Source organism: Mercenaria mercenaria, chromosome 14, assembly GCF_021730395.1.
Source record: "Mercenaria mercenaria strain notata chromosome 14, MADL_Memer_1, whole genome shotgun sequence".
NCBI lineage: Eukaryota > Metazoa > Mollusca > Bivalvia > Venerida > Veneridae > Mercenaria > Mercenaria mercenaria.
Genome location: NC_069374.1, coordinates 52,228,506 through 52,255,774, shown reverse-complemented (window position 1 = coordinate 52,255,774; position 27,269 = coordinate 52,228,506). Strand labels below are relative to the sequence as shown.

Genomic DNA, 27,269 nt, shown 5'->3' with positions numbered 1-27,269 from the left:
TCTGCTATTCAACACAAAATTCTACCTACAGAGTGCTGAATGAAGAATTTTCTGTTATGAACATTTATTCATTCACTTCAGTTATAACAGAAAGCTGCCAGTAAAATATTAATATCAATTAATAGTTGCTTACATTCAAAAGCGAATAATTATTCCAACAGATCGGATAGATATTCATACAAAACAGCCCAGTTAAATGAATTGTAAATCATGTAGTACACGAGGTAAATATTTTTTATATAAGATTTGAGCAGATAATCTTGTCAAATACAATGCAGGTACAAGGGGTTATCGTCAGACAGCTGATCCCGTGCCAAAACATGCCGAATGATCCGCTCAGTTGTAAAGCGACTCTCCTAAAATCGATTGATAAATGAATCTTTATGGATTAAAAGGGTGTTTATCTGAAAAGGATAAACGTGTTTTTAATTCCAGACTGAACTTTTGGCCTGTCTCGGGCAATAACCCTTTAAACAGTCCACATGACACTAACGTAGACATCGGAGCAATTAATCATGAATTTATTGAATGAGGCATTACTAGCGTCTAATCCGTTACCCTAATCCATGTCTATTCAGCGTAAGTACTTTTAAAACAGACTCTCACTATAATAAATGTTTGACTTATTTCGTCATTCTGAGGTACTATAGTGGTAAAGATAAGCACTAAATTAGAAAAATAAATTTTATTACATACAGGAATAAAAGAACTATATACATCACGTATGGTGTACGGGGGTAAAAGATATTTACAGCCTTTATGTACATAACAAAACATACGAAAACAATGAAACAGAACCTACATTACAGCTTTAACCTTCAGCCTGCCGGTGGCAAGTGATTCTGCCTTTGCGACCAGTGCAGACCAAGATCAGACTGCATATCCATGCACGCTGATCATGGTCTCTACTGTTCGCTGTTCAGTCAGTATATTTTCAGTAAACACCCCTTTGGGTAATAAGTGGTTCTGCCCAAATTGAATGATGGACCGGTCCATTTTAGAATCTTAGCAGGGTAAAGGTTAATGTATACAGAAACCCCTTAATTACACATATATAACAGACATACATGAGGTACTAGTAATAAAACCATGATATTAACAGGGGTTTCATTAAGTATTGAAGTAGAAGACGGAAGTTGCAAAGTAGTGAGAGGTCTGGAGGGTCTCCTATTTAGAACTTTACCAGCTACACAGGACATGTGGTTCGGGCTTCAGTCCACTATATTGGGAGGGTGGGGACAGGGGAAAATGCCCTCCCCGCAATCCTTAATGAAACCCCTGTATTAACAACAAAATATACAAAGAAAAAAACCCATCCTCTCTCGTATCATTTCTTTTAAAAATATGTTTGTAAAATGACCGCCTCTTCAATACTTATGTGTACTTAACAAAGACTTAAAGCAAACATAAAATGATCCTTCCTGATCCCTTTTTAGAGCGACCATTTCATATAGTCTGAAAGGCTTCGGAATATTTCCAAGATTAAACAACGCGACTTGACCAGAACTTGGCAGTTGAAGCTCTACCTTTGTCCTTTTAACACACGTAAAATATAACACAAAATTCTTAACAAGTCTCGAACTAGAATTAAAAAACATTCCTGGACGCATACAATAATCGACATATTGCAATTCATATCAATGCTCATCTTTAGAATAAATGCGCAGTACTCGTATCTTGATATTTTTTTGCATCATTGTTACGTGTCAAAAGAGATTATGGAACGACTGTTAAGAAATTATAAAATGACACAGGTGGTCATAGTTTTGAATATTTTACTGCACTTTTCGCCCATTTTAAATGTCACTTTTCGCCCATTTCAAATGTAACTTTTCGCCCATTTCAAATGTCGCTGTATACAGCCATATAACTGGCAGCACAAGAAAGCCAGTTACCAGAGCGAACACTTTGGTTGATCAGGATTCATATAACTTCCAACTGGGCAGTTAAATGCCTCCGAGAAGCCTTGCGAGTTTCTCAGCTCTCCAAGAACCCTGAAAGCACAAAAGAAAACAAATAACAATAAAAAGAAAGAGAGCGCTCTAAAAACTGAGAACTAGAAAAAATGTAATATTTATGGCTAAAGATAAACTTTTTTGAAATAGAAACTTTGGCAACCTTTTTAGATAAAAAATAGCAGGAATTCTGAAAAAAATACCGGAAGTGAACGTGCTAGTCTACGAGACAGCATTGTCTCCCGAATTCATTTAAGACGTTACAGTCTGAAATGATAACTCTACCTGTACATAGGTAAGCTATGGACACTGGTTAGAACACTTCGTCTGGCAGCTTCATCTGTAAACTTCGAACACCATAGCTATGAATAAAAGAAATGTGTTTAGATTGGATGCACCTTTACATCAGGGCAGTTTTAAAGGTAAGTAACTCGTGTCTGACAAAATGAATTATTATAGAATACGTTGTTCTACTGTCATTGATTAAATATACTGCCATAAGTACATACATGCACACTATATACAATTTGTGATGCTGCCTTTCAAGACGTTTAAAGGGGCACCCTTTGATAAGAAAATGAACTGTAACCTACAAAGATCTAATTGCCTCTGATCTAAATCATTAAGTGGCTTTTTACCTAAAATATTAGTGGTATATCACCTAAGAAATATTTACAGGAACATTTTGTGGTCTATAACCTAAGAAACCCTTATCAAAAAGCTACTAAATGTTATAAGGGAAAATTAAACGTTACTAAACTGGACACATATTCGGATTTGGATATAATATCTGCCCAATTTACTTCTACACACATATTAAACGCTTTTTCACAGTTCATGTTCCTGCGTTTTAACTTTTCATACAAACCTGTGCAGTGTTGATGAAGAACAGTTGCTCATCGGAATACTTTGAAAGACCCGGTAGTTGTTTATCCTTATTGTTATTCTCTTTTAGCCACAATTTGTATGCCTGCAAGATAGAAATACACTGTCAAATCATTCATATTCATTGCGGACTAATTTTCGTGGATTTCGTGTTTGAGCTAATCAAAGCATTTCAAATCCAACGAATAAATTTAGTATCAATTCTGAATTCATTTTATGTCTAAGCGCTGACTGAATTCACGAATTCATATCCCTACGAAACAGACTGCTTAGATGAAAACAACGAAATTTCGTGCCCGAAAAAATTAACGAGTTTATGTGAAGCATTACTTCGTTTAGATATTTAATTAGTTACATGGTCTTACAAAGTTGAGAAAGATAACTTCTCGAATCAGCTCTTACTTCCAGTAATAAATAGACATATATTTATATATAATCTGACTATCCCTTATTTGAATTTATATATTTCATGACCACTTATAAACAAGAGTGCCAAGATGGCCCTAGGTCGCTCACCTGAGAAACACACCATAACAGTGTTAACATGTTTGACCTAGTGATTTCATGGAAACAAATATTCTGGCTAATTTTCATTAAGATTGGACCGAAAATGTGGTCTCTTGAGTTTAAACAAGTATTTTCTTAGATATGACCTAGTGACCTAGTTTCTAATCCAAGATGACCCATATTCAAACTTTACCTAGATTTTATCAAGGCAATCATTCTGACCAAATTTCATGAATATCAACTGAAAAACAAGTCTCTATTGCATACACAAGATTTTTCTTTGATTTGACCTCAGATGACCCATATTCAAACTCGACCTAGATTTCACCAAAGCAATTATTCCGACCAAATTTCATGAAGACCAATGGAAAAATACAGTCTCTATCGCATACACAAGATTTTTCTTTGATTTGACCTAGTGACCTTGTTTTTAACCTCAGATAATCCATATTCAAACATGACCTAGATTTCAACGAGGCAATCATTTTGACCTATTTTAATGAAGATCAGTTGAAAAAAAAAACAGCGTCTTTCGCATACACAAGGTTTGTCTTTGATTTGACCTAGTGACCTAGTTTTTTACCCCAGATGGCCTATATTCGAAGTTGACCTAGATTTTATCAAGGTAATTATTCTGACCAAATTTCATGAAGATCAATTGAAAAATACAGCTTCCATTGCATAGACAAGGTTTTTCTTTGATTTGACCTAGTGACCTAGTTTTTATCCTTAGATAACCCATATTCAACTCGACCTAGATTTCATCAAAGCAGTTATTCCGACCAAATTTCATGAAGATCAATTGAAAAATACAGCATCTACCGCATAAACAAGGTTTTTATTTGATTTGACCTAGTGACCTTGTTTTTGACCCCAGACAACCCATTTTCAAAATTGGCCTGGTTTTTGTCAAGGTTATTATTCTGACAAAATTTCATGAAGATCAGTTGAAAAATACAGCCTCTATCGCATACACAAGGTTTTTCTTTGATTTGACCTAGTGACCTAGTTTTTGACTCCAGATAAGCCATTTTCAACTTGGCCTTGTTTTTGTCAAGGTTATCATTCTGACAAAATTTCACGAAGATCAGTTGAAAAATACAGCCTCTATCTCATACACAAGGTTTTACTTTGATTTGACCTAGTGACCTAGATTTTGACCCTAGCCCAGATGACCCATTTTCAAACTTGGCCTAGATTGCATCAAGGTAATTATTCTGACAAAATGTCATGAAGATCAGTTGAAAAATACAGCCTCTATCGCAAACACAAGGTTTTTCTTTGATTTAACCTAGTGACTTAGTTTTTGACCCCAGATGACCCATTTTCAAATTTGGCTTAGATTTTATCAAGGTCATTTTTCTGACAAAATTTCATGAAGATCAGTTGAAAAATACAGCCTTTATCGCATACACAAGCAAAATGTTGACAGACAGACGACAGACAGACGACGGACATAGAGCGATCACAAAAACTCACCTTGCTCAGGTGAGCAAAATGCAATAAAGTTTGGATAGGAGAAACTCTTTCTTTACGTTTAGTCAGAATAAAAAACAAAGAATAGCAATAATTGTTTTAAAAACACAAGAGCAATGTTCTTGAAACAAACTATACCAGGTGACTCTGTTTGATTCCCCCTATATCAGCGATGTTTTCACTTAATGTCGTATTACCATTTATCTACAACAGAAAAAATGCATATTGTATTGTTACTAACCTAAAATAATTTTAGATAATAGATGACACTTCAACAGTACTACTTGCTGATAACGATGATACCTTTTAGAAAAATGAATGAAACATCCGACTGACTTAGTGTTGAATGCAACAAACTTTCATTTCAAATATTGTTAAAAGTACATCATATAATATTTGCATGTGCAATTTATATAAAAGATATGATGTTTGTTAATGTTCAGGATTTTGGAAGTGAACTAACATGAAACTTCATATGTGCCGCGCTATGAGAAAACCAACATAGTGGCTTTGCGACCAGCATGGATCCAGACCAGCCTGCGCATACGCGCAGTCTGCTCAGGATCCATGCTGTTCGCTAACAGTTTCTCTAATTGCAATAGGCTTTGAAAGCGAACAAGGCTGGTCTGGATCCTTGCTGGTCGCAAACGCACTATGTTGGTTTTCTCATGGCGAGGCTCATATGTGTGCACCTTGTAGTAATTCGAGAGAACTGGAATCAGTTTTTCAACTCATTTTAAATGACAAAAATAGTCAAATATGTTGTTAAAGTCGTTCTTAAAGCTGTGTGAATACTTACATTCATATTAATTTTTGGAACTTTAAATTCACTGTAGTGGTTTATAACACAGGCCGCTTTCTCGTTATAATTTTGTAGAGAATAGTTGCTCCACCAGTTGTGCAGCAAACCCTTAGCATCAAATGCACGACCTGTAAAAAGACGGCAATAAGAGGGATACAAAACAACAGAAGAAACGTGTCGTAACCGAAGACAAAGAGCGATGAGAAATGTGAAAGTATGGATACAAAAAGACAAAGTACTCCTCATAAAAAACAGATGTGTCTGTAAACATGGACGGTTCCAAACTGAAGGGGGTCTATGTTAAAAAAAATGACAAAATACAATACATACAGCATGTCCGTAGCCCTGACAAACCTATAAACCGGACCAGTCTATTTTATAAGTACAACAAAACTGTTGACCCATTTAAAGGAGGAGTAGAGCAAGATTTCCTTATTTGCATGCGTGTAATAACATATGTAGCTTCATAATTAGTGTCGCAGTTCCACCGAAAACAATAACATTTTACTTAACAGCAGAACTCTGTGATAAAAGATACATGAAATGACAACTGATACTGCAACACTGAACGATTGCTTGATATTATAGGATGATATTTTTGGGTTCGTTTTTTTTTCTATCTACAGCTAAACGGAAGGAGGTCTCTAATGCTGTCAGACCTTGTTGCCCGATTATTTTATATGTTGAAATTGTTATTGAAATAAATTCATATCAAAGAGTAATAAAATATGATTAAATCAAATCAATCCAGCGGAGACACTTCTCCAGACTTTTCTTATGATTTGGAAAAGGGATAAACTTTACATCACCCTCCACGGCTGTCGGACTTGCACCTTTTAAACCATTTCTGATAAGCAATTGTACGGTACAATCAGGCCTAAGCATGACCAATGGCTAAAAATAGAATGCATGATACAGTATGAAATTTAAACAGAATGCACGAGTTTTACATGTTCTTACCTGAGGCATCGTACCCGTGCGTTATTTCATGGCCTATCACCAAGCCAATACCTCCAAAGTTGATAGAACTGAAATGTTAAAATATCCTTATGAAGATTAATTCTATGTCTGATTAAAAACTATTTTAAGAAATGCTCCCCTGGAAACCTCTTAAAACAAGAATGATATACCTCTCTTCATAAATGAATATTTATTTAAATCAGTACATAAAAAGGAGAATACTGAGTGAATGTTTTCAAATACTAATAACAACTTGAAATCAGTATAAAAATACACCTAATGTCATTTGATTTACTCCCAAGAACTGCACAGAAAGTTAAATGGACATGTAAATATAATCTAAACAGAACAATATGTGATCGTTACACTAAACAGCAAGACTGTGTCTGGATCAGAGAACAAATTTAACATTTTGGATTTTTAGCAAAGATGTTATCATCGTCTAGCTTTATACTATGTAACTAAATAAAAAGTGTAAGTAATACTTATTATCTACAACTATGTGCTCACATAGGATAAACTGCATGGTTTGTTTTGAACTAGCAGACGACTGACGTACTTACGATAGATAGTTAATAACGACACATGTACTTCCGATGGATAGTGGGTAGTAAATGACGACATATGTACATACGATGGATAGTTCTTGTACTTGTAATGGATAGTTGATGACGATACAGTCATGTATGTATGATGAATAGCTAATGACGGCAGAGTAATATATCTACGATGGATAGAGCATGACGACACAATCATGTATTTAATATGGATAATTAATAACGATACATGTACTTTTTATAGACAGTGGAAAGTAAATGACGACACATGTGATTACGACGGATAGATCATGTATTTACGATGGATAGTTGATGACGACACATGCACCTACGATAGAAAGTTAATGACGATCTATGTACTTACGATGGATAGTAGATAACGACATATACTTACGATGGATAGTTAATGACGATGCATGTACTTACAATGTATAGTTAATGACGATGCATGTACTTACGATGGATAGTCAATGACGATGCATGTATTTACGGTGGATAGTCAATGACGATGCATGTGCTTGCGATGGATAGTGAATGAAGATGCATGTACTTACGATGGATGGTCAATGACGATGCATGTGCTTACGGTGGTAAGTGAATGAAGGTGCATGTACTTACGATGGATAGTCAATGACGATGCATGTACTTACGGTAGATAGTCAATGACGATGCATGTACTTACGATGGATAGTGAATGACGATGCATGTACTTACGATGGATAGTCAATGACGATGCATGTACTTACGATGGATAGTGAATGAAGATGCATGTACTTACGATGGATAGTCAATGACGATGCATGTGCTAACGGTGGATATTTAATGACGATGCATGTACTTACAATAGATAGTCAATGACGATGCATGTACTTACGATGGATGGTTAATGACGATGCATGACTTACGACGGATAGTTAATGAAGATGCATGTACTTACGATGGTTGGTTAATGACGATTCGTGTACTTACGATGAATAGTTATTGACGATGGATGTACTTTCGATGGATGGTTAATGACGATGCATGTACTTACGATGGATGGTTAATGAAGATGCATGTACTTACGATGGATGGTTAATGACGATTCATGTACTTTCGATGAATAGTTATTGACGATGCTGTACTTACGATGGATAGTTAATGACGCTGCATGTACTTACGATGGATGGTTAATGCCGATGCATGTACTTACGATGGATAGTTAATGACGATTCATGTACTTACGATGAATAGTTATTAACGATGCATGTACTTACGATGGATATTTAATGACAATGCATGTACTTACGATGGATAGTTGATGTCATAGTACGGGCTCTGTAAAATACCGGCAGGGAAAACTAGAAAAAAAAATAACATGGTAAATATAGTATATTGAACTGTCTGAACAATGAAAGAATGCAGCAAGTACACGCTTTATATCTTGATTACAGTTAAGGTACCATAAACGTTTAACACTTTATTACAGACACACACTATAAGGCTGATCACTACCAAATAGAATGTAAGCCTCCGCAGGTCTAGTCACAAGTAGTCCAAATATAAATAGTACTAATCTTTTTTCCTTTCCTCGTGCATTTTCTCGGCAGCAACGTGCTTACTTTTACCCTACCGCGTTTCAGTATATATCACTTTGCATTCTATTGAAATCGGCATGTTCCTATCGCATGCTAGGTAAAAATGGCGGCGTAAGAATTTAATGTCTCGAAAAGAGAAATTGAAAGAAGCGAAAAGTAGTAAATTCAGCGGGTTGTATTTAACGAACTGTAGTTTTCTTATATAAAAGTTAACACCCCATTTTCTTTTTGTTTTTCTACAGTTGCGATCTAGTTCTTTATGGGACTATAAGTCTCTGAAAATCTGATATGCTAGAAAATGTCGAAAAACCGTTATGAAATGAGTGGATTTTATATGAAATAAAGAACAGCTGGATTTAGTGGTGTTCAGCCTATAAGTATGGAAATTGTATCAAGAAAGACAACTCTGAAGATGCCAAATTCTATGCATTTGTCAGCAGCATTATTAATCGAACACTGGCAGCATTGAAATGTGTTCTTTTCTTTTTATTTAAGTGGTTAAAAATTAGCGTGGTAATATTAAAACCCAATAATTTACCTATAGCATTAAGGCCACTGTGATAAAACGCATTAACAATAGCTGGTCTTTCTGGCCACCTAATAAAAATTGAAAATGCAAATAATTTAATTACAATTATTATCAAATCAGTCCCAAGTACTGAGGAAAAATGTCCACATAAATTATTATAAAACATTTTTTAAAGAATCTTTACAAGCGTTTTATTGGAATTTGTAGAAATCAGCATATATTCTTTTTAAGCTTCAAATTCTCTTAGCATTACATGAACTATGTGTGCTGTGTACACATTGAATATGACATAAAACGTAATGATCTGCAGTCTAAAGAATCTATTATCAAGATAATCCAGTTAAAATCATTAATAAATACATCTGTAACATTTAAGCATTATATAACTACCTCTCATAACTTGGCTGGCGCAACTCTGCAAGCTGCTTCAAGCCAACATACCGCCGTATACTCCTCAAGTTCTCAAAGAAATTTGTTGGGGAAACCGTCACCTAGTAAGGAAATCTATATCAATAACGTCTAAAGGAAGATCTAATGAAATGCAACACCTATAGTGAGCGGTACTCTATTGTGCAGCGACCGTGATCGCAAAGAACCAGAAATAGAAAAATGGCAAGTATAGAACTTTAGTTTCTATGTAGTTAATCTATACAGGAGTCTTGATGTATTTACACAAAAAAAAAAATGTAATGTAATAATAATTATAAAATTAAACAGTAAAACAGTAAATGATTTAAAATGATGTTTATAATCGTTGTCTATATATTCAAACAAAAGCAACAACAATTGTCTGGCAAGCCATACAATAAGTGTTTTATTACACTGCATTCGAAATAAATTATTTTGCCAGTTTCAGATAATTTTCATCAACTTTCGAGCTCATCCAAATATAATGGTGAATATAGACCGGTCATAAAGCACAAACTATCGACCGGCGATTTTTTTTTTAAACTTTAGCCTGTTGGCGGCGAATGATTCTACCTTTGCGGCCAGTGCAGTCCAGGAACAGTCCATTTCAGAAATTTTGGAGAGTAAAGGTTAAGTAAGAAAACCTATATGCTTTATACTCACGTTAGAATACGTCTCTGTCAGTACTGTATCATTAAAGATAAAACTTGGAAACCCTATGAGAGATTTCATTGCCTCTAACTGAAAGAAAAGAAGTGACACGCCTTAATTAACATGGAGAAAACATTTAAGTGGACAAAACTAATCAAAAGTGGATTAAACATGATTAAACATTTAGTTTCCCAGAATTAAAGGATCATGGTTTATCACTGTAGATTTAGACAAATAATGCTGCACACTATTTTAGCTGAAAAGGTGGAAACATTCTATGATTTTTAATCATGGATAACTGTTTAGGGAACAGGTTCAAAATAACACGTTCAAAAAGTTGGAGTCACAGATGACCGTCATTCATCACTTAACAGACTGACAAACTTGTAAACCAAGCGTTCACCGCAAGGTCAGAGACCACCAATTCAAAAAAGTACAGGGAACTTACTGGGAATGAGGTAAGTGTATACCTGGGAATAAGGTAACGTCTGTGCGTTCTGATTGGTCAGTCATGTAAACAAACCCAGGAAGTGATTATATTTTCAAAATTGATATTGTTTCACTGCATTTACAGTATTTTATTATACATTTTGACAAAATTTGCTACATTTTATGTGTATTGAAAAAAGTTTTATCAAACGAATTTCTCCCGTCATGTCAATGATGTAAATATCTCATTCACACGAAAATTAGTTAAATAAAGTATCACTATTCATATGTTTTTCGTCCGATATTTTGGTAGAACTAAGATAGTTCTTGAAAAACTTGTAATTAGATATACATGTTTCGATGTATGGAAGGCCGTACACGCCATAATGTTACAATGTAAGTCTATGGGAAAACAATTGGTGGTCTCTAACCCGCAGTACATAAAAGAGAATCGTCACTGTCTACCTTTTTCAAAGCTTCTTGTTTTGTAACGTCATCCATCCAATCAGCTGTGTTTACAATGCCTTTGAATATTCTTCTGAGATAACTTATCAGCTCTAACATCTGCAAAGAGAGCAACAAAAATTGTTTTAGCTGAGACCCGTCGTGCCTTTGATACCCTTTCCTTTCTTGAGTTTATCATATTTTGATAGTTACAGTGTCTTTTTTGCATCTCTAATTGTGAAATCAAATTCTAAATATTGTTTAGCCATCAGATTACTGTCTCTTTTTGACATAAGTTCCCAGTGAAAGGATCTTGCTTTGTAGTCTAGTGGAATCATTCGATTGCTTTTAAGTATTATGAAATTAAAATTAAATATTAAATGTACCTTAGTAAAATAGAAGAGATTGTTTCTAAATTAAAGTAGATGGAAGAATCAACTCCATCTGAACGAAAATGCTTCGTGTAAAATCAAATTGTATCAAAACAAATCAATTTACACGGCCAAATAAAATCTCGAAGAACCAAAGCAGACAGATTTCAACACCCTATATAGACCATTAACCTAAACTCAGTGTGGTCCAAGAAATCAGCTCTTATTTCTAAAAATTCAAATGACCAGAATATAACTCACATGGTCTCTCTCTTTAGGTCCAAATATTTTCTCAGCATACATGCGTCCGGTGGCATGATCCAGATAGTGGTTGGTGGATTCAGAGCAGCGTAAGCCTCTGGGCTTCAACTGCTTGACTCCTTCTGTATTCTAAAATAGATATTTGAGCCACACCATGAGAAAACCAACATAGTGCATTTGCGACCAGCATGGATCCAGACCAGCCTGCGCATCCGCACAGTCTGGTCAGAATCCATGCTGTTCGCTAACAATTTCTCTGATTGCAATAGGTTTTGAAAGCGAACAGCATGGATCCTGACCAGACTGCGCGGATGCGCGGGCTCGTCTTGATCCATGCTGGTCGCAAATGCACTTTGTTGGTTTTCTCATGGAGCGGCTCAATTGTCTTACAATGTTACCATTATTGGAATGCTACCAAGGAAATTATGCTTTAATATTCGAATTATTCTGTAGAAAATAAAATACATAAACATGGGATTTTAAACTTTTCGTGGTACGTCTCTCAACATAACTTCACAGAAACCGTATTTATCATCCCTTTTTCCAATTTTTGAGAGTTTCTATAATGCTTGGCAGAGAGTTTACTGATTTTCGTTTTAAGAGCAACCTGATTCTTGGAAATGTTTAATCGTGTGGTGTATTGAAAGAATCAAGTATTTTCAAACCACTCAGTTATTCCTTTGTAATCAAGGCTCTCGGGTTAACATTTAGCATGCTGTCGGCAAGTGGTTCTACCTATGCGGCTAGTGCAGACCAAGCTCAGCCTGCACAGGCCGATCACGGTATGCACTATTCGCTATTCAGTCAGTAGGTTTTCATTGAACTCACTGTTACTGCCCAAAGTGAGGACGGACCAGTCAGTTTTAAAAATTTAGCAGGGTAAAAGGTTCAACAGGTAGTCGTCAAACAATACTGTAGCACCAGAATATAGATAGTGTTTATCACACAAACAAAATGGAATACGAACAAAACCCCCGGGCTCAATTTGGCTGTCCAAAATTTCATTTCACTCCGTTTAAAATCTTATATTTTTCACGTTGAAAATTTTAATTCATTAATTGATATCTTTTGTTTTTAAGTTTCGAGTTTTTGTTCAACAACATCAAAGAGGATGCTTTCCGCCTTGGTCAACTTGAGCGGGGTTGTGGGGCGGGATGGGGATTTTGTCCAAGTGAGATTTTGTTCTACATTCACATAAAACATAAAGAAAATCGAATTTGCCTTCCAATGAACTTTTAGATTCTAAATTACCATCCTTGCCAGTTATTTCGGTTACCTTTCTAAACTGCAGCTTCATGAGACTAAACTGTTCCTCCAGGGTGATAAATTGTTTCGTTATCAGTCTCCAGACGATATAATTTGCGATCGTTCTGAAATGATTTATATATAAATTACAGATGCAGGATGATAATTTGACAGAATACAGAGGTCATTGGGAAAGAATCTAGGTAACTATACTAACTGAAACTTTTACCTTTTATTCCACCCGGTTGCATCATTCGCAATTTTACTACCTTTTTACGGAAGTAATGTCATTGTTTAGGTATTCTGTAAGTACGTTACTTAGGAGAGACGTTCATTGTAATTAGACAAGTTATCACCTTACATCTATAGAAAAAATCACAGACGTAAATATACCTGAAAATGATGAAGAAGTAGATTAATTCAAACAAGCAGTTTTTAAATGTATAAAACATGAAAGAAAGATTGATATATATCGTCTAATGTACGACTGCTGATCCTTATCATTCGTCTATACAGTAAAACAGAGAACTGATAGATTTCCGAGGAAGAAAATATGTTTGAGTGTTACTACATATAATATATAGGTCTAACAGTAGAATAGAACTGTGCCAAGGACGCCTCCGCTGCCGGACGGCCGACGTAACTGACGTCCCATGCCCACCACCATCATGCATTAGAGCCTTTCTCGGGTATTTATTATCGACGGCAAAAGCCATCCAGTCGGCTTGAAGAAAGTCTATGTTAAAAAAAAGGGCAATAACACTGTAAAAAATCGCTAATGTGGTTTAGTTAAATGTCTCACCTGTTTGGTGTCTTTTCCAGTAATGGAAACAACTGATCATAATAAGGTTTCATCCAGAGAACGACGGGCTCGTTGTCGTCAATAGTAACAGGTGTATCACGGAATGTAGCTTTAAGGTACCGCAACCAATCAAACTGGCAAAAATAATACATATATTAGAAGTTTATGTAGAATGGAAGGTTGGGCGGAAAACTGTCTTAATTTGTATTAAAAAGGAATTATGATAGTTTCCCGTTCAATCGCTAAATGAGATTCTCTCATTTTCCATGTAGAAGATTAATCAAAATAAATATAATGTTTATAATGTTAACTGAAAGTAATTTTCCAGACATTTAATATATAAATCGGAGCTTTAAAAAACTGTAGAGATACTTCGTGAAAACCTGAAAATATTGAGAATTGTCTTGTTTGTGACATGGGACTACTACCTTAAAGGAGGTGATTTCATTTATCTGAAGCTAATTACAAAGGGATTTCTGAAACCTTTTTAAAGGGGTGATAAAGTTTCGGTAGTTATTATGTCTATGAAAGTAAGGCTGCAAAAAGACAATCAGCAACTGCAAATTTTTGAGTATCATACTGATGAATCTATTGACAAGTTGTCTATATTATATGCTTTTTGCTTACGCCTTCGAGTTCTGCCATTGCCTCTAAGTTAAGAGTCATGCCATGTGGACATTCCGGTCTATTTACATAAAATGAATCAAATTTTCGTTGCTTTTCAGTCGATCGGCATGTAACTGTAATGACGTTACAGTTTGGAAGTAGTTATACATAAGCGAAAGTCAGTCACCATCACCATCAGAATTGCGTTACCTTTTTCTTTTTTAACTTTTTCTTGCAATTGGAATGCATTGTTTAACCCATTTTACCATTTACTTGCAAGGCCTTGTGTAATTTTTATCCTTCAATGGATGTATGTAACCCATTTTTACCCTTTTTTCTTGCAATCGAAATATCTAAGGTTATCATTCCAACTGTAGCGGGCCTTTGACGGGCAATTAATCTTGATTATGTTATAGTTTAGTTTTGATCAGTAGATTAATCAACCTTTATCTTCAAAACATACATGATCCAATTTAAAATGATAAGGTAGTCGTAAATTCATGATATGTTATCAAATTTCAATTTTAAATGAAAAATGAGGCATCTATGCGTATCTTTCTTTTGAATGTTTAATTTTGATCAGTAGATTAATTAACCTTCAAAACATATATGATCCAATTTAAAATGATAAGGTAGTCGTAAGTTCATGATATTTTATAAAATTTCAATTTAAATGAAAAATGACGCGTCTATGCGTATCTTTTTTTTGAAAGTTTAATTTTGATAAACAAAAACATTCATTAATCTAAATCAACTCCGTAATTCCAGACAATTTATTAAACCATTTTACTGAAATAGTCCCATACGATTTTTACTTTATCGCACGTACTAGTTTTTTTTTTAAGTGAACGTGCGAAATTTTTATTTCCACAACAACTAGTGTTAATAAAGTGATGTTCTGTTCTGTTCTGTTCAAATAATTTCGAAAGTTCGAAAGGTGTTAACAAACAAAAAATGGACGATAAATAAATAAATTAATTAAAATAATAAATTTATTCGATATATAAGAAGATACAGACTCGATTTTGGGTCATAAAAAGTGTAACACATTTCACGCCAATAGCACCGGCTTAATCATGCGGAACTAGAACAATACTGAGCCCAAGTACCGAGCTAATTTAGCTGCAGCCGGCGTGAGGGGTGATGTACATGTCGTTACCTCGCCTGAAGTTTGCTAGATTTGCTTAGATTTGGTCTTGACTCCCAAAGAGCTTTTTATTGATTTTTATTGTCGCCACACGCCATATTTTTTTCGTAAATGAAATTTGCATACCTTTGGGTATAAATCTGACAGGCTGGATACATTCATTCTCCTGTAGTTACCATCCATGTCCCGTCTGTCGGATATAGCTACCGTGATCTGTAAGATAATGCCGACATTTTCTTAAAGCGATCGTCTCGAATATAATAAATTATAACAGTGTTTCAATTATAAACGTTGCAGAATGGGAGCGTTCATGCTTTGGTTGTTCATTTTCCAAGTCTTTTCTGTCATAAAAAGCTTCCAAGATCTGTTAAATGGGAAACTGCTTAACTTTAAAACAACCATCTTGTATAAATATTTCGTATATGAATTCTTAAAACATTTTTTTTTTTAATTTCTATTTTAAGCAGATCAGCACAGTAAATGTTTCATATCAAATAACTGTGATATGTTTTGAATATAGATTAGCCTGAAATGCAACTAAAATAGTTCATAATGTTATATCATATTCTCTTCAACAGAAATGAATCACAAATAAATACCGGTGAATAAATAAATAAATTTAAAGTTTTAAAGTGAGTTTTTTCAAATAAAAATAGTGATGGAATATAAACACTTCCAAACGTTTTGATTGCAGTAACGAGTTTGAGACAGAAGTTAATTACGTATTTATGAACAAGAAAAATGACTAATCTATCACCTTGTCCGTTCTATTATATATTACATTTTTGACGATTCAAATCTCATCAAAATTATTTGAGAAACCCGCTTTAACAGACATGCATTACTGTTTCTGCAGGATATTAATGCACCACTATAAACAATATCACTTAATGGAACTCCTAATCTATCAGAAGACTCTAAATGATTTAATGCAGTTGTGATAAAGATTTAAAACTTTGTTTAAAAATAAGGCCTTTTAATATAAAAAGGTATTATTAATGGAACGGAAAATCTTTTAAGATTGATCGAAACTCAAAGCAAATACTGCAAATAGCTTTTAAACGATAAAAGCAATTCAAACAAACGTAGTAAGTTAATTCCCAGAAATAAACATCTGAACAGCGTAATTGTGCATGATATTTTGAATTCATGTGCCATGATCTAATTGCAAAATTCTAGGCAAATGTATAAGTCTAGCAATTGCCAGAATCTATAATCGACATTCTGCACGGAAATTCCTATGTAGTTAATTTGGGTTAAAAGAATTGAAGTTCTTGGTGGCAAATTCATATAACATGTACCAGTTTTAACATGTTGCGCATTTTAGCAAAGCAATATTCTAGTCCATAAATTAGGGTAATTAATTAGTTAATCTAATTACTAATGTAACCAAGGCAATCGTTGAATATGTTTTAATATCATATAAAATACACTGAAGAAAAGTGAAAAGCATCTCGCACACACCGTGTACCTTCCAATTTAAAATGATAATATTTCTGATAACATTTCTGTAACCTTTGTAAGTATAAATGCAAACTGCCATGGCAAACTTGGTTTGCCGTATCATCGACTTAGCAAAAAATTGCCATAGCAAAATGCTACGAAAGTTTATCAGAGTAAACTGTTTACGCAAGTATACCCAAATATATACAAAACCCCTTTTAACCCCGACAGTACATCAATACCTCAATTACATGTTGTTGTTGGTGGTTTTTTTGTAGATGTGTACATTTTATTACACCATATCTTGTTCGGATGTGTAACTTTATTTACGACAAAGTATTTATCCTGAATCTTGGACTAAGGGAACATTGTACCTATGTTCAAGAAGGAGGCTAATCAAATTCATGTAATTCCGGGTATAACTTTAAAAAAACAACATTGCGAAAATATACTCTCTTGTTCTCTGAAATAGATTAGATAAATGTTGTGAGTTAGAACATATATTTGGCAATAACCAGTTTGGTTTTCGAGACTGACTGTCTATTTCTGTTTCACTGTGTCATTCAAAAGGTGTTATATGATGAAAGAAAATTATTTTGTGCTTTTATAGACTTTGAAAAAACCTTTGATACAGTTGTTTTTGTTTTTGTTGGGTTTAACGTCGCATCCACACATTTGATTTCGTTTGATTGTGGAGGAAGACTTCAGGTGCCCCTCCGTGCATTATTTCATCACGAGCGGGCACCTGATCTTGGACTAAGCGATCTACTGTAAGCCAGCTGGATGGCTTCCTCACATGAAGAATTCAACGCCCCGAGTGAGGCTCGAACCCACATCGATGAGGGGCAAGTGATTTGAAGTCAGAGACCTTAAACACTCGGCCACGGAGGCCCCTTCTAATCTTACTCCTATTTCTTAATTAGTACTCTTTTTTGCTTAAGGTAAAACTAACAGGCTTGAAAAGGGTTTGCCATTTATTAGCTCTCTTATTCATTTTTTTGTGTTTTTTCTTTTGGCTTTAGGTAAATAAGCAAATGTGTCTTACTTACACTTGTATTAATGTAAAGATCATAACTGTAAGATTAAATTCATATTGATGCTTTCCTGTCACTCCAACAATGATTGAAATTTTAATGTTAAGTGTTGAAGCTGAAATAAACAGAGGCAACTGTACAGTTCTGTTACTATCTATAGTTGTTTTACCCTATATTATGAAGTCCTAACGTTAAGTGTAGGCGATCTTTGAATGTAAGTAATGTTTAACCTTGTTTTGGTGTTTTAGAAAGCGGAAATGTTCTCATGAACTAAAAATTAAGTCAATAGAGAAAACGCTATGAGAATGTATTACAATACCTGTGCGATTTCTTTTTCAAAATCAACAAGTTCTTTCATCTGTGTTGTAGCGACATCCGATTCAGCACCTAGGGCTATTGCAACATCTGTGGTATATTTAACGTAGGCGTTGATGAGTTGATCATTCTGATACATGTCTCTTCCTTCCATTAACAGTGACGGCTGATCTAACTGAAAATAGCATAAGGTTTTTCAAACATTGTTCTGTACAATACAGAGATACATCATCCTAGTAAATTTCTTGTCCCTCCAATAACAATGACGTCTGATCTAGCTATAAAAATTATCATTAGGTTATTGCACATTGTTCTGTACAAAACTGAGATATATCATCGTGATACATGTCTCTTCCTTCCACTAAGAATGACAACTGACCTAACTAAAATTATCTTTAGGTTATTGCACATTGTTCTGTACAAAACTGAGATATACCATCGTAATACATGTCTCTTCCTTCCACTAACAAAGACGGCTGATCTAGCTATAAACATTATCATTAGGTTATTGTACATTGTTCTGTACAAAACTGAGATATATCATCGTGATACATGTCTCTTCCTTCCACTAAGAATGACGGCTGATCTAACTAAAATTTTCTTTAGGTTATTGCATATTGTTCTGTACAAAACTGAGCTATATCATCGTGATACATGTCTCTTCCTTCCACTAAGAATGACAACTGACCTAACTAAAATTATCTTTAGGTAATTGCACACTATTCTGTACAAAACTGAGATATATCATCGTGATACATGTCTCTTCCTTCCACAAACAAAGACGGCTGATCTAACTATAAACATTATCATTAGGTTACTGCACATTGTTCTGTACAAAACTGAGATATATCATCGTGATACATGTCTCTTCCTTCCACTAAGAATGACAGCTGATCTAACTAAAATTATCTTTAGGTTATTGCACATTGTTCTGTACAAAACTGAGCTATATCATCGTAATACATGTCTCTTCCTTCCACTAACAAAGACGGCTGATCTAACTATAAACATTATCATTAGGTTATTGTACATTGTTCTGTACAAAACTGAGATATACCATCGTGATACATGTCTCTTCCTTCCACTAACAAAGACGGCTGATCTAACTATAAACATTATCTTTAGGTTATTGCACATTGTTCTGTACAAAACTGAAATATACCTTCGTAATACATGTCTCTTCCTTCCACTAACAAAGACGGCTGATCTAACTATAAACATTATCATTAGGTTATTGCACATTGTTCTGTACAATACTGAGATATATCAACGTGATACATGTCTCTTCCTTCCACTATCAAAGACGGCTGATCTAACTATAACATTATCATTAGGTTATTGTACATTGTTCTGTACAAAACTGAGATATACCATCGTGATACATGTCTCTTCCTTCCACTAACAAAGACGGCTGATCTAACTATAAACATTATCATTAGGTTATTGTACACTGTTCTGTACAAAACTGAAATATACCTTCGTAATACATGTCTCTTCCTTCCACTAACAAAGACGGCTGATCTAACTATAAACATTATCATTAGGTTATTGCACATTGTTCTGTACAATGCTGATATATACCATCCTGATACATGTTTCTTCCTTCCACTAACAAAGACGGCTGATCTAGCTATAAACATTATCATTAGGTACACTGACGGAGTACCATTTGAAAATAAAAGTGGGAGGCATTTAAAGGTATTCACTATTTCGAAATAAACTATATCTTATGGTATATTGAAACAAGATTTAAAAGAAAATACATTCTACAAGTGACCTGTTAATAAGACAATTTAAAACATTCTTTAACCCTGACATTTTAGCTTCGATTAGTCATTATACTTACATAGAGAACATGTTTTCCGTAAACTTTGTAGTCATTCAAGATATTTAAGCCCATCATAATACCATGAGGAATGGGCCAGACAAAGTTTGTCGTATACTGTCGTGCATTGGCTATGCTTTCTTCTAAATCGAATGTTGATCCCTGCCAAGCTTTGTCCAGGACAGGCCAGCCACCAAGGTTAGAGATAAATTTTAACATATCCTGATGTCCCTGAGCATTTATAGATTCTGAAATGTAATAACACGTAAGATATTTCAATATACAGAGACCCCCCACCCCGCTCCCCCTTGGTTAGATTAGTTAAAACCCTTCGAAATTGGTTGAGATGCCAATACTGAACATTTCACCAGGATTTTTGCTTTGTTTAATCGTTGCATGTATGTATGTACTTAGCTTTTTTGACACAAAAAAGAAGGAGAAATATCTTCAACACAAAGGCATATAACTGTTAAAATGATCGCTCATCATTGTACTTTTCTCTTGTTTATTGCTTATGAGTAGGGTTGTTTTTCTACAAAATATACGTGTACGTATGTCCATCTGATAACAATCATGCATCAATGCTTGACATATAGTACAGTTTTTACATACACTATTTACATACTATCAATATCATTATAGTGTCCATGAAAAGTGTGAGATGCGTAAGAATAATAAAATGTTTGGTATGACATGTTGACAAAAACATGTCAGTGAAAACTAGACTAGTGTTGTTTTTTTTTTCAACAGCAAACGCATAACATTGCTAGGTAATATGTATTTGAAAATAGGTTTACTGTCTGAAAACGCATTACATTGTTGTTCTGGGCCTTTTGCTTATTTGATAATTTATGTGCAGTTAAGTGTACAAACTATAAATCCTATTCAAAAACGTTTGTTTTCAGTGCAGTTTGGCTTTCCAAAATACAACTTCTGAAATATGTCATCATAAAATATAATAAATAAGTATGTCTTGTTTTAAATGATAAACAACCAATTTGAAGTTTCTACAATAGTTTTTGTGAAACAGGACGTTTGGTTCCTATTCAATCTATCTGTCTTAATTAGAGTGAAATTCTCAAAATAGAACTCCAGTCAAATACCTGTGTCCATACATGCTTTGTAGAATGTCTTGGCTTTCCTGATTGGTTCTATATCATTATCGGCTGGTGATTCTAGGAGATCTGAAAATGAAAACAAATACCAATATACTATCATCTAGTTTATTGTCCTGGGAGATCTGTAGTATGATACCTAATCGAATTTATAGGTGATATCCAAGAGGAAACGAAAAAATATCGCATAAATATTATTATTCTGATTTCTGTTATTATCTGAAATATAACGTCAAAATAGCAATCTAGCCAGGAGACCGGAAAATGCTATCAAATATTAAAGCATCTGTACAGATTTAACTGAATGTGATATTTGCCTTTTTGATCTTATGCTGACATTCTTATTAATATTATAAAATTTGAGACCTGCAATATAGATACAAAATTCTAGGTACAAGATACAATAGAAATACGAGGTTTATTTAAGGCCGGTTATTTTAACCACATACAACATTAGCTCAAGAGCTAGAGACTTACCCGAAACCCCCTTTATGTGAGTAAAAATAATCTGTTCATGGAGTGCAATTGTTCAGTGTACACTGTTTATAAATGTAATATCAGATCAACAGAAATGTAATTTATCTATGTTAGCTACTATACTGGATAACACAGTCCTGCATCTAACAGTCCCGAAATTGTTTGCTTTGATTTTCTTATATTTCTAGATATTTTCCCATACTTTGATGCATATATATAGGTAGCAGAGATCGTTCTCTTTCTAGTAGTCGCTTTTCAACAAATTTACCTTGCAACATTCTGTGGATTTTAACATTTTTAGTGTCTGTTTATTGACAAATATCTCTACAAAAATATCACAGTTTCCAAAGGGTTCTTCTTGTTTTGATCTTAACATATTTTTTATAGTACTGACTACTGTTGTAATTATGCATGTTTTTTTTTCTTTCAACCCTACAGATAAATAGTGCATGGTTTGCAGGAGATAATAGCTACACAATCATCTAAGCTAACAATAAAGTTTTAATAGTGTTATCTCCATGTTTTCCAAATATTCTACCCAGGATGTTTTTTCAGCTGAAATACCTCTTTTCAGAAAATGATACTTTAATTATTTTTGTTGACTACACATATATCTTAATTCTGCAGTGCCTATTTGAAGTTTGTACATTTAGTTCCACTGCCTACAAGAGGTAAATGTTCGGACAAGGAGATGTTCAAACCATTTCTCTATTTTTTTTTTAATAAAAAACAAGGACAAATACCAAACAGGGAAAGCCATGTTCCAAAAAACGCAACCTGCACAAAACGAAACCCACAGCACGCAGACGCGCATACTACCAACACACACACATACTCGCATAGGACAAAACGAACAAATGAAGGAACACAGTGGGGCACCGCCTTGGAACGGTCAGTGGCAAAACACCACTGGGGAGCTTAAACTGGTTTATGGTGCGCACCCAACCTCACTCTTACCCCCCTCATGTTCCAAAAACACGGGACAGTGTAAATAAAAGTAATCCCCGCCAGGTGAATCTCTAACACAAGCAATGTAAACAAAAAGGCATGACATGTAAAACATAAAAATGCTCCTGTATAAAAAGCAAACCTTAAGAACCAAAAACGTATGTACTCAATGCCTTTGCAGACGACAGGGCACCAAGAGAAACACCCTTAAGGGCCCGACAAAACAGCCCAGAAGATAGAAATCAAAACAGTTCAGTCCTGGTTAGATTTGTAAACTGTTTATCGTAGAGTCCTCTCCCTCTTCCATCACATACAATCAAAGAGGGAAGCGTAGTGTCCAACTGTAAACATGCGGTATGTCTAAAAGCAGTTGGATCGTAATCTCCTTTAATAAAACGTTTTATAATTTTACCAAATTATTTGAAATACAGTTGGAAAACTATCATGGAATACAGTGACCAATTTGTTAATTCCTTTTAACGTTTTGTTGCATACAACCGGGTATTGTGTCACTAATGTAAAGTCTAGCTCAGTGAGAAATTTAAACAAGCGTTCTTTTTTCATCAGTTTGTATATAGGATAAATATGAGGTTTGCATACCATAATCTTGTTTATCACACACACTGTTTGTACGATGCAGCAGTGAATCAAAGTATACAGAAGTTGTTTTCTTATCCTAGTGACTGGCATTTCTTATGTCGCGCATTAGTTTGATCACCTAACTCACAAGAACATTTTCCTTGATTTCTGTTCTTAATTGATTAAAACATTGAAATTAAAATTAAATATCTTTCTAAAAAGCACAAGAAGTGGTAACTAAAATTCAAAGTATATTAACTTGTTCTGACTTTATCCTCAGTAATGCATGCCCTATTTCCCATTGTAAATTACAGCTACAGATGTATTTTGGACATAACGTTTTCTGTTATTGCATGACTATAATTATAATAAAAAAGATAGAGATGTATTCTCATACGCTTTTCTCTGTTAAAACACTTTTAAGCTAGAATGACGTCACGTTAACATGCGGTGACGTCAAAGTTTTTGTTGCGACCAAGAAAGGGCGCTACTATATTTTATCTACTGTTTTAGATTAAGGGCATATTAAAATCGAAATAATTTATAGCAAAACCGTGTTTTAACACTATTTATACACTCGGGCAGTAATACGTCGTACAAATAATTTCACTCGGGCTGCGCCCTCGTGAAATTATTACGCCCGACGTATAACCGCCCATTATGGTTAAATAGTGTTAAATCACTCTATTGCTATAAATTATTTCTGAATAAAGTCAAAATATTTTCGTATAAAGCCTATTTGTATATGTACATTTTCTAACAATCACGTTACAGAATGGGTGAAGGAAAGACAGATTCATGTTGGTTCTATGTTGTTTGTTGTGTTTTTGGTATGTTTTTTATTTCCTCTTTTATATTGCGTTTGATAAGGTATTATCTTTTGAATATACTTTGTTGTTTTTCTTAACTTCTATGTCTTCCGGAAGTACAAGCTGTTGGGATTTTAGATTTGCGGGTTTGTGACGTGGATGTTTGTCTGAGCATACTATGACCTCAAAGCGCCCTACCTCCTATAAATTATCTTTAATTACTGATGTTTCTTTTTTCTTTCGAGTGTTTCTTTCTATTTCAACGTACGTCTGATCTTTCTTTGTGCTATTTCAGTAAGCTTTTAAAATATCTGAGATGATAGATAAAAGACAAAACATTGTGCAATTAAAGTTCACATATGAATCCGTTTGCTTTGTGTCAATAATGAGAAAGTGTATTATCTGGTTTATGTGCTTGTTTTTTCTTCTTCAGAAATATGGGTTACGTAACAGCAAGTAATTGATCAATTATTATTGCTGGGTGTATTGACAACGTTAAAACATTCACCACAAATAGACCAGCTGATAAAAACTGAGGAAAGAATCGGAGTAACTTAAAGACAATGACTTATGGTAAAATCGGCTTCCATTACTTGTGTTAGAGATTCACGTTTTGTTTCCATTACGTGTGTTAGAAATTCACCTGGCGGAGATTACTTTTATTTACACTGCCCCGTGTTTTTGAAACATGGTGGGGGTAAGAGTGAGGTTGGCGCGCACCATAAACCGATGTAAGCTCCCCAGTGGTATTTTTGCCACTGACCGTTCCAAGGCGGTGCCCCACTGTGTTCCTTTGTTTGTTCGTTTTGTCCTCGTGTGTGTGTGTCTGCGTTTTGGGGAGGCTGCGTTTTTGGAACATGGCATTCCCTGTTTGATATATGTCATTGATTTTTTTTTTCAGAATAACCTCAAGGCAACGATAGCAAAGAATGGTTTAACAGTACTTCAGTATAGAGCTTCTGTTTTTCAAATTAAAAGGAGAAATTGACGACTTCGATTTTAAAAGATGTTTTGGTCCGCTTAAAAATGGAATAACATGCCAATCTCTTGCTGTTGAATGAAAGACAACTTACATCTCTTGATCCATATTACATAATAATTTTCCTGTCAGCGGGAAATATCGTTCCGGTATGTAAAGCATGCACCAAATAACTTTTGACAAGATAATTCATTATCATTTCAGTCTGCTAGACACCATTTCTGTGCTAATTTCTCAGCTGATTGTATCTGGTATCTAGAAAAAAGGTAAGAATTTGTTTCCTACTGCGAATGTCTAAAAGTTGTCAAGCGCCATAAGTTTTATTCATCAACGTCAGAAAAGAAATACGAGACATTAGATTATTTTCCAAACAGATTTTCCGTTCTTTTTTGTTACAAGTACATCCTTACTCTGAGGACCTCTTGGAATTAAAACATTTTTATTTCTATCATTGTTGTCAAATAGCCTACTACAGCAACAAGATATGTCTGACCAAAAAAACAAAGGGGAATAATTTTTTAAAACATATCGCAATAGTCCTAGTTTTGTGGATCCACTTATTAAGGGACACAAGTGGAAAATATGCAAGGCAGAGTTATGATTCTTGCTCATCAAACCTTTCTTTAATTACCTGTATTTTTGCAGTCTGAATTTCCGTTGGGTAGCTAAATTTCATAAAGGAAGATAATTCAAATGGTAAGCAAGGAAGAGTTATGGTTCTTATACAACACCCTATCACTCAATGCCTTTTGTTAGTGTGTGAACGTTTAAATAAATACCCACAATAGATATTTTCAAGTTCAAAATTAAAATGGAGCGTAATTTTTAAAAAGCAAAAATGGCCTAGATTTAATGTTAATATACAATCTATATCGTCATGAAGTCTTACATGACTGTATGAAGTTGAATTAATTCACTTTGGCACGTTTACAATTGTAACCCGGACAACTTAACTGAATAAAGAGAGATAACCCAAATGCAAACATTGAGCCATTCTTGCGTGTGTGTGTGTGTGTCTGTGTGTGTGTGTTAAGTTTCCACTTTTTCTTTTTATTATTACAGTAGCGTTGTTTGTGCCGTGTTGCGACCGTAAAATATCTCTCCTTACATTCAATCAGGACTGTTGTATTTCGATCTTCTCAGATCGTTCAGCACAACTTTTATGTCGGGTAACTGGTACTCATGAACATTTCGGCCTGGTGGTTCCAATACTCCCGCTTTCATAGCTTTTGGTATAGTAAAATCACCCCTTGGATATGGTGCCTGCTTTTTAATTTTGCCTTTTTGTAGTTCCTGAGATATGCAGGCTCCGTAAGCTTAGATTCCATTTTTAAATTCCAGTTTGTTTAGTTCTGCCCATTGTTTTCTCGTTTAGGGCAATCTATCATTTTAGCTGAGGACCATACGCCGCTGTTCATGGAATTACACGCTAGTGTAGCATTAAAGGTTCCATGTGCACCGCCGTATAAACACATCTGCGGATGCCTCTAAATTTTATTGGTACTTTTAGCATGAGTAAATGTTGAGTTCTGTTCAACCCGGAGTTAGAGGGCGTGGACGGTAATATGCATTTTTACTACCGTCCATGAACAGGTCCAATCAAACTGAGCCTGCAACATTTTGGTTTTTGTTGTGTTGAGCGACCTGTTGAGTTTCCAATTTTTCTATTTCAATATTCCAGGTCATTGTTGGAGAACTTAACAAAATCCGTTCAATAGTAATGTAGTTTCTTTGGACAAAAGAACTAGAAGCATATCCAACGAAGGGAGATAATTTAGAATATAAGCAAGATAGAGTTATGGTTATTTTACACTATACGTTTCATGAATGTTTTCTATCATTTTTGTATACGTTTTGAATAATATGGTCCGGATAACTGAATCTGATAAATGGAGATAATTCAAAAGGTTAAGCAATGTAGAGTTGTTGTTTTTTGTTGGATTTAACGTCACACCAACACATGATAGGTCATATGGCGACTTCCCTCCGTGCATTATTTCATCACGAGCGTGTGTGTGTGTGTGTTCGGGTTTAACGTCTTTTTCAACAATTTTTCAGTCATATAAACGACGGTGTCTACTTGTAGCAGTGAGCACAATGCCCAACTTTATAGTGCTGCCTCACTGGAATATC

General features: G+C 34.7%; 1 protein-coding gene across 2 annotated transcripts in view; it reads right to left on the bottom strand.

Annotated features, from left to right (window-relative positions):
* Positions 1 to 670: 670 nt before the first annotated feature.
* Positions 671 to 27,269, bottom strand: part of LOC123527596 (neprilysin-1-like) — a 48,181-nt gene continuing 21,582 nt past the window's right edge. For both annotated transcript variants that reach the window (XM_053523489.1, XM_053523488.1), the window contains exons 5-22: positions 21,333 to 21,413; positions 20,251 to 20,477; positions 18,409 to 18,579; positions 15,739 to 15,825; positions 13,860 to 13,993; positions 13,089 to 13,182; positions 11,813 to 11,941; positions 11,202 to 11,300; positions 10,320 to 10,397; positions 9,639 to 9,739; positions 9,258 to 9,316; positions 8,431 to 8,482; positions 6,586 to 6,653; positions 5,623 to 5,753; positions 4,962 to 5,027; positions 2,824 to 2,925; positions 2,241 to 2,317; positions 671 to 1,994 (exon numbers count right to left, since the gene is read on the bottom strand). In XM_053523489.1, the coding sequence (XP_053379464.1) occupies positions 1,892 to 1,994; positions 2,241 to 2,317; positions 2,824 to 2,925; positions 4,962 to 5,027; positions 5,623 to 5,753; positions 6,586 to 6,653; positions 8,431 to 8,482; positions 9,258 to 9,316; positions 9,639 to 9,739; positions 10,320 to 10,397; positions 11,202 to 11,300; positions 11,813 to 11,941; positions 13,089 to 13,182; positions 13,860 to 13,993; positions 15,739 to 15,825; positions 18,409 to 18,579; positions 20,251 to 20,477; positions 21,333 to 21,413 (1,859 nt within the window). In that variant the 3' untranslated portion in view covers positions 671 to 1,891. The remainder of the gene's footprint in view (positions 1,995 to 2,240; positions 2,318 to 2,823; positions 2,926 to 4,961; positions 5,028 to 5,622; positions 5,754 to 6,585; positions 6,654 to 8,430; positions 8,483 to 9,257; positions 9,317 to 9,638; positions 9,740 to 10,319; positions 10,398 to 11,201; positions 11,301 to 11,812; positions 11,942 to 13,088; positions 13,183 to 13,859; positions 13,994 to 15,738; positions 15,826 to 18,408; positions 18,580 to 20,250; positions 20,478 to 21,332; positions 21,414 to 27,269) is intronic.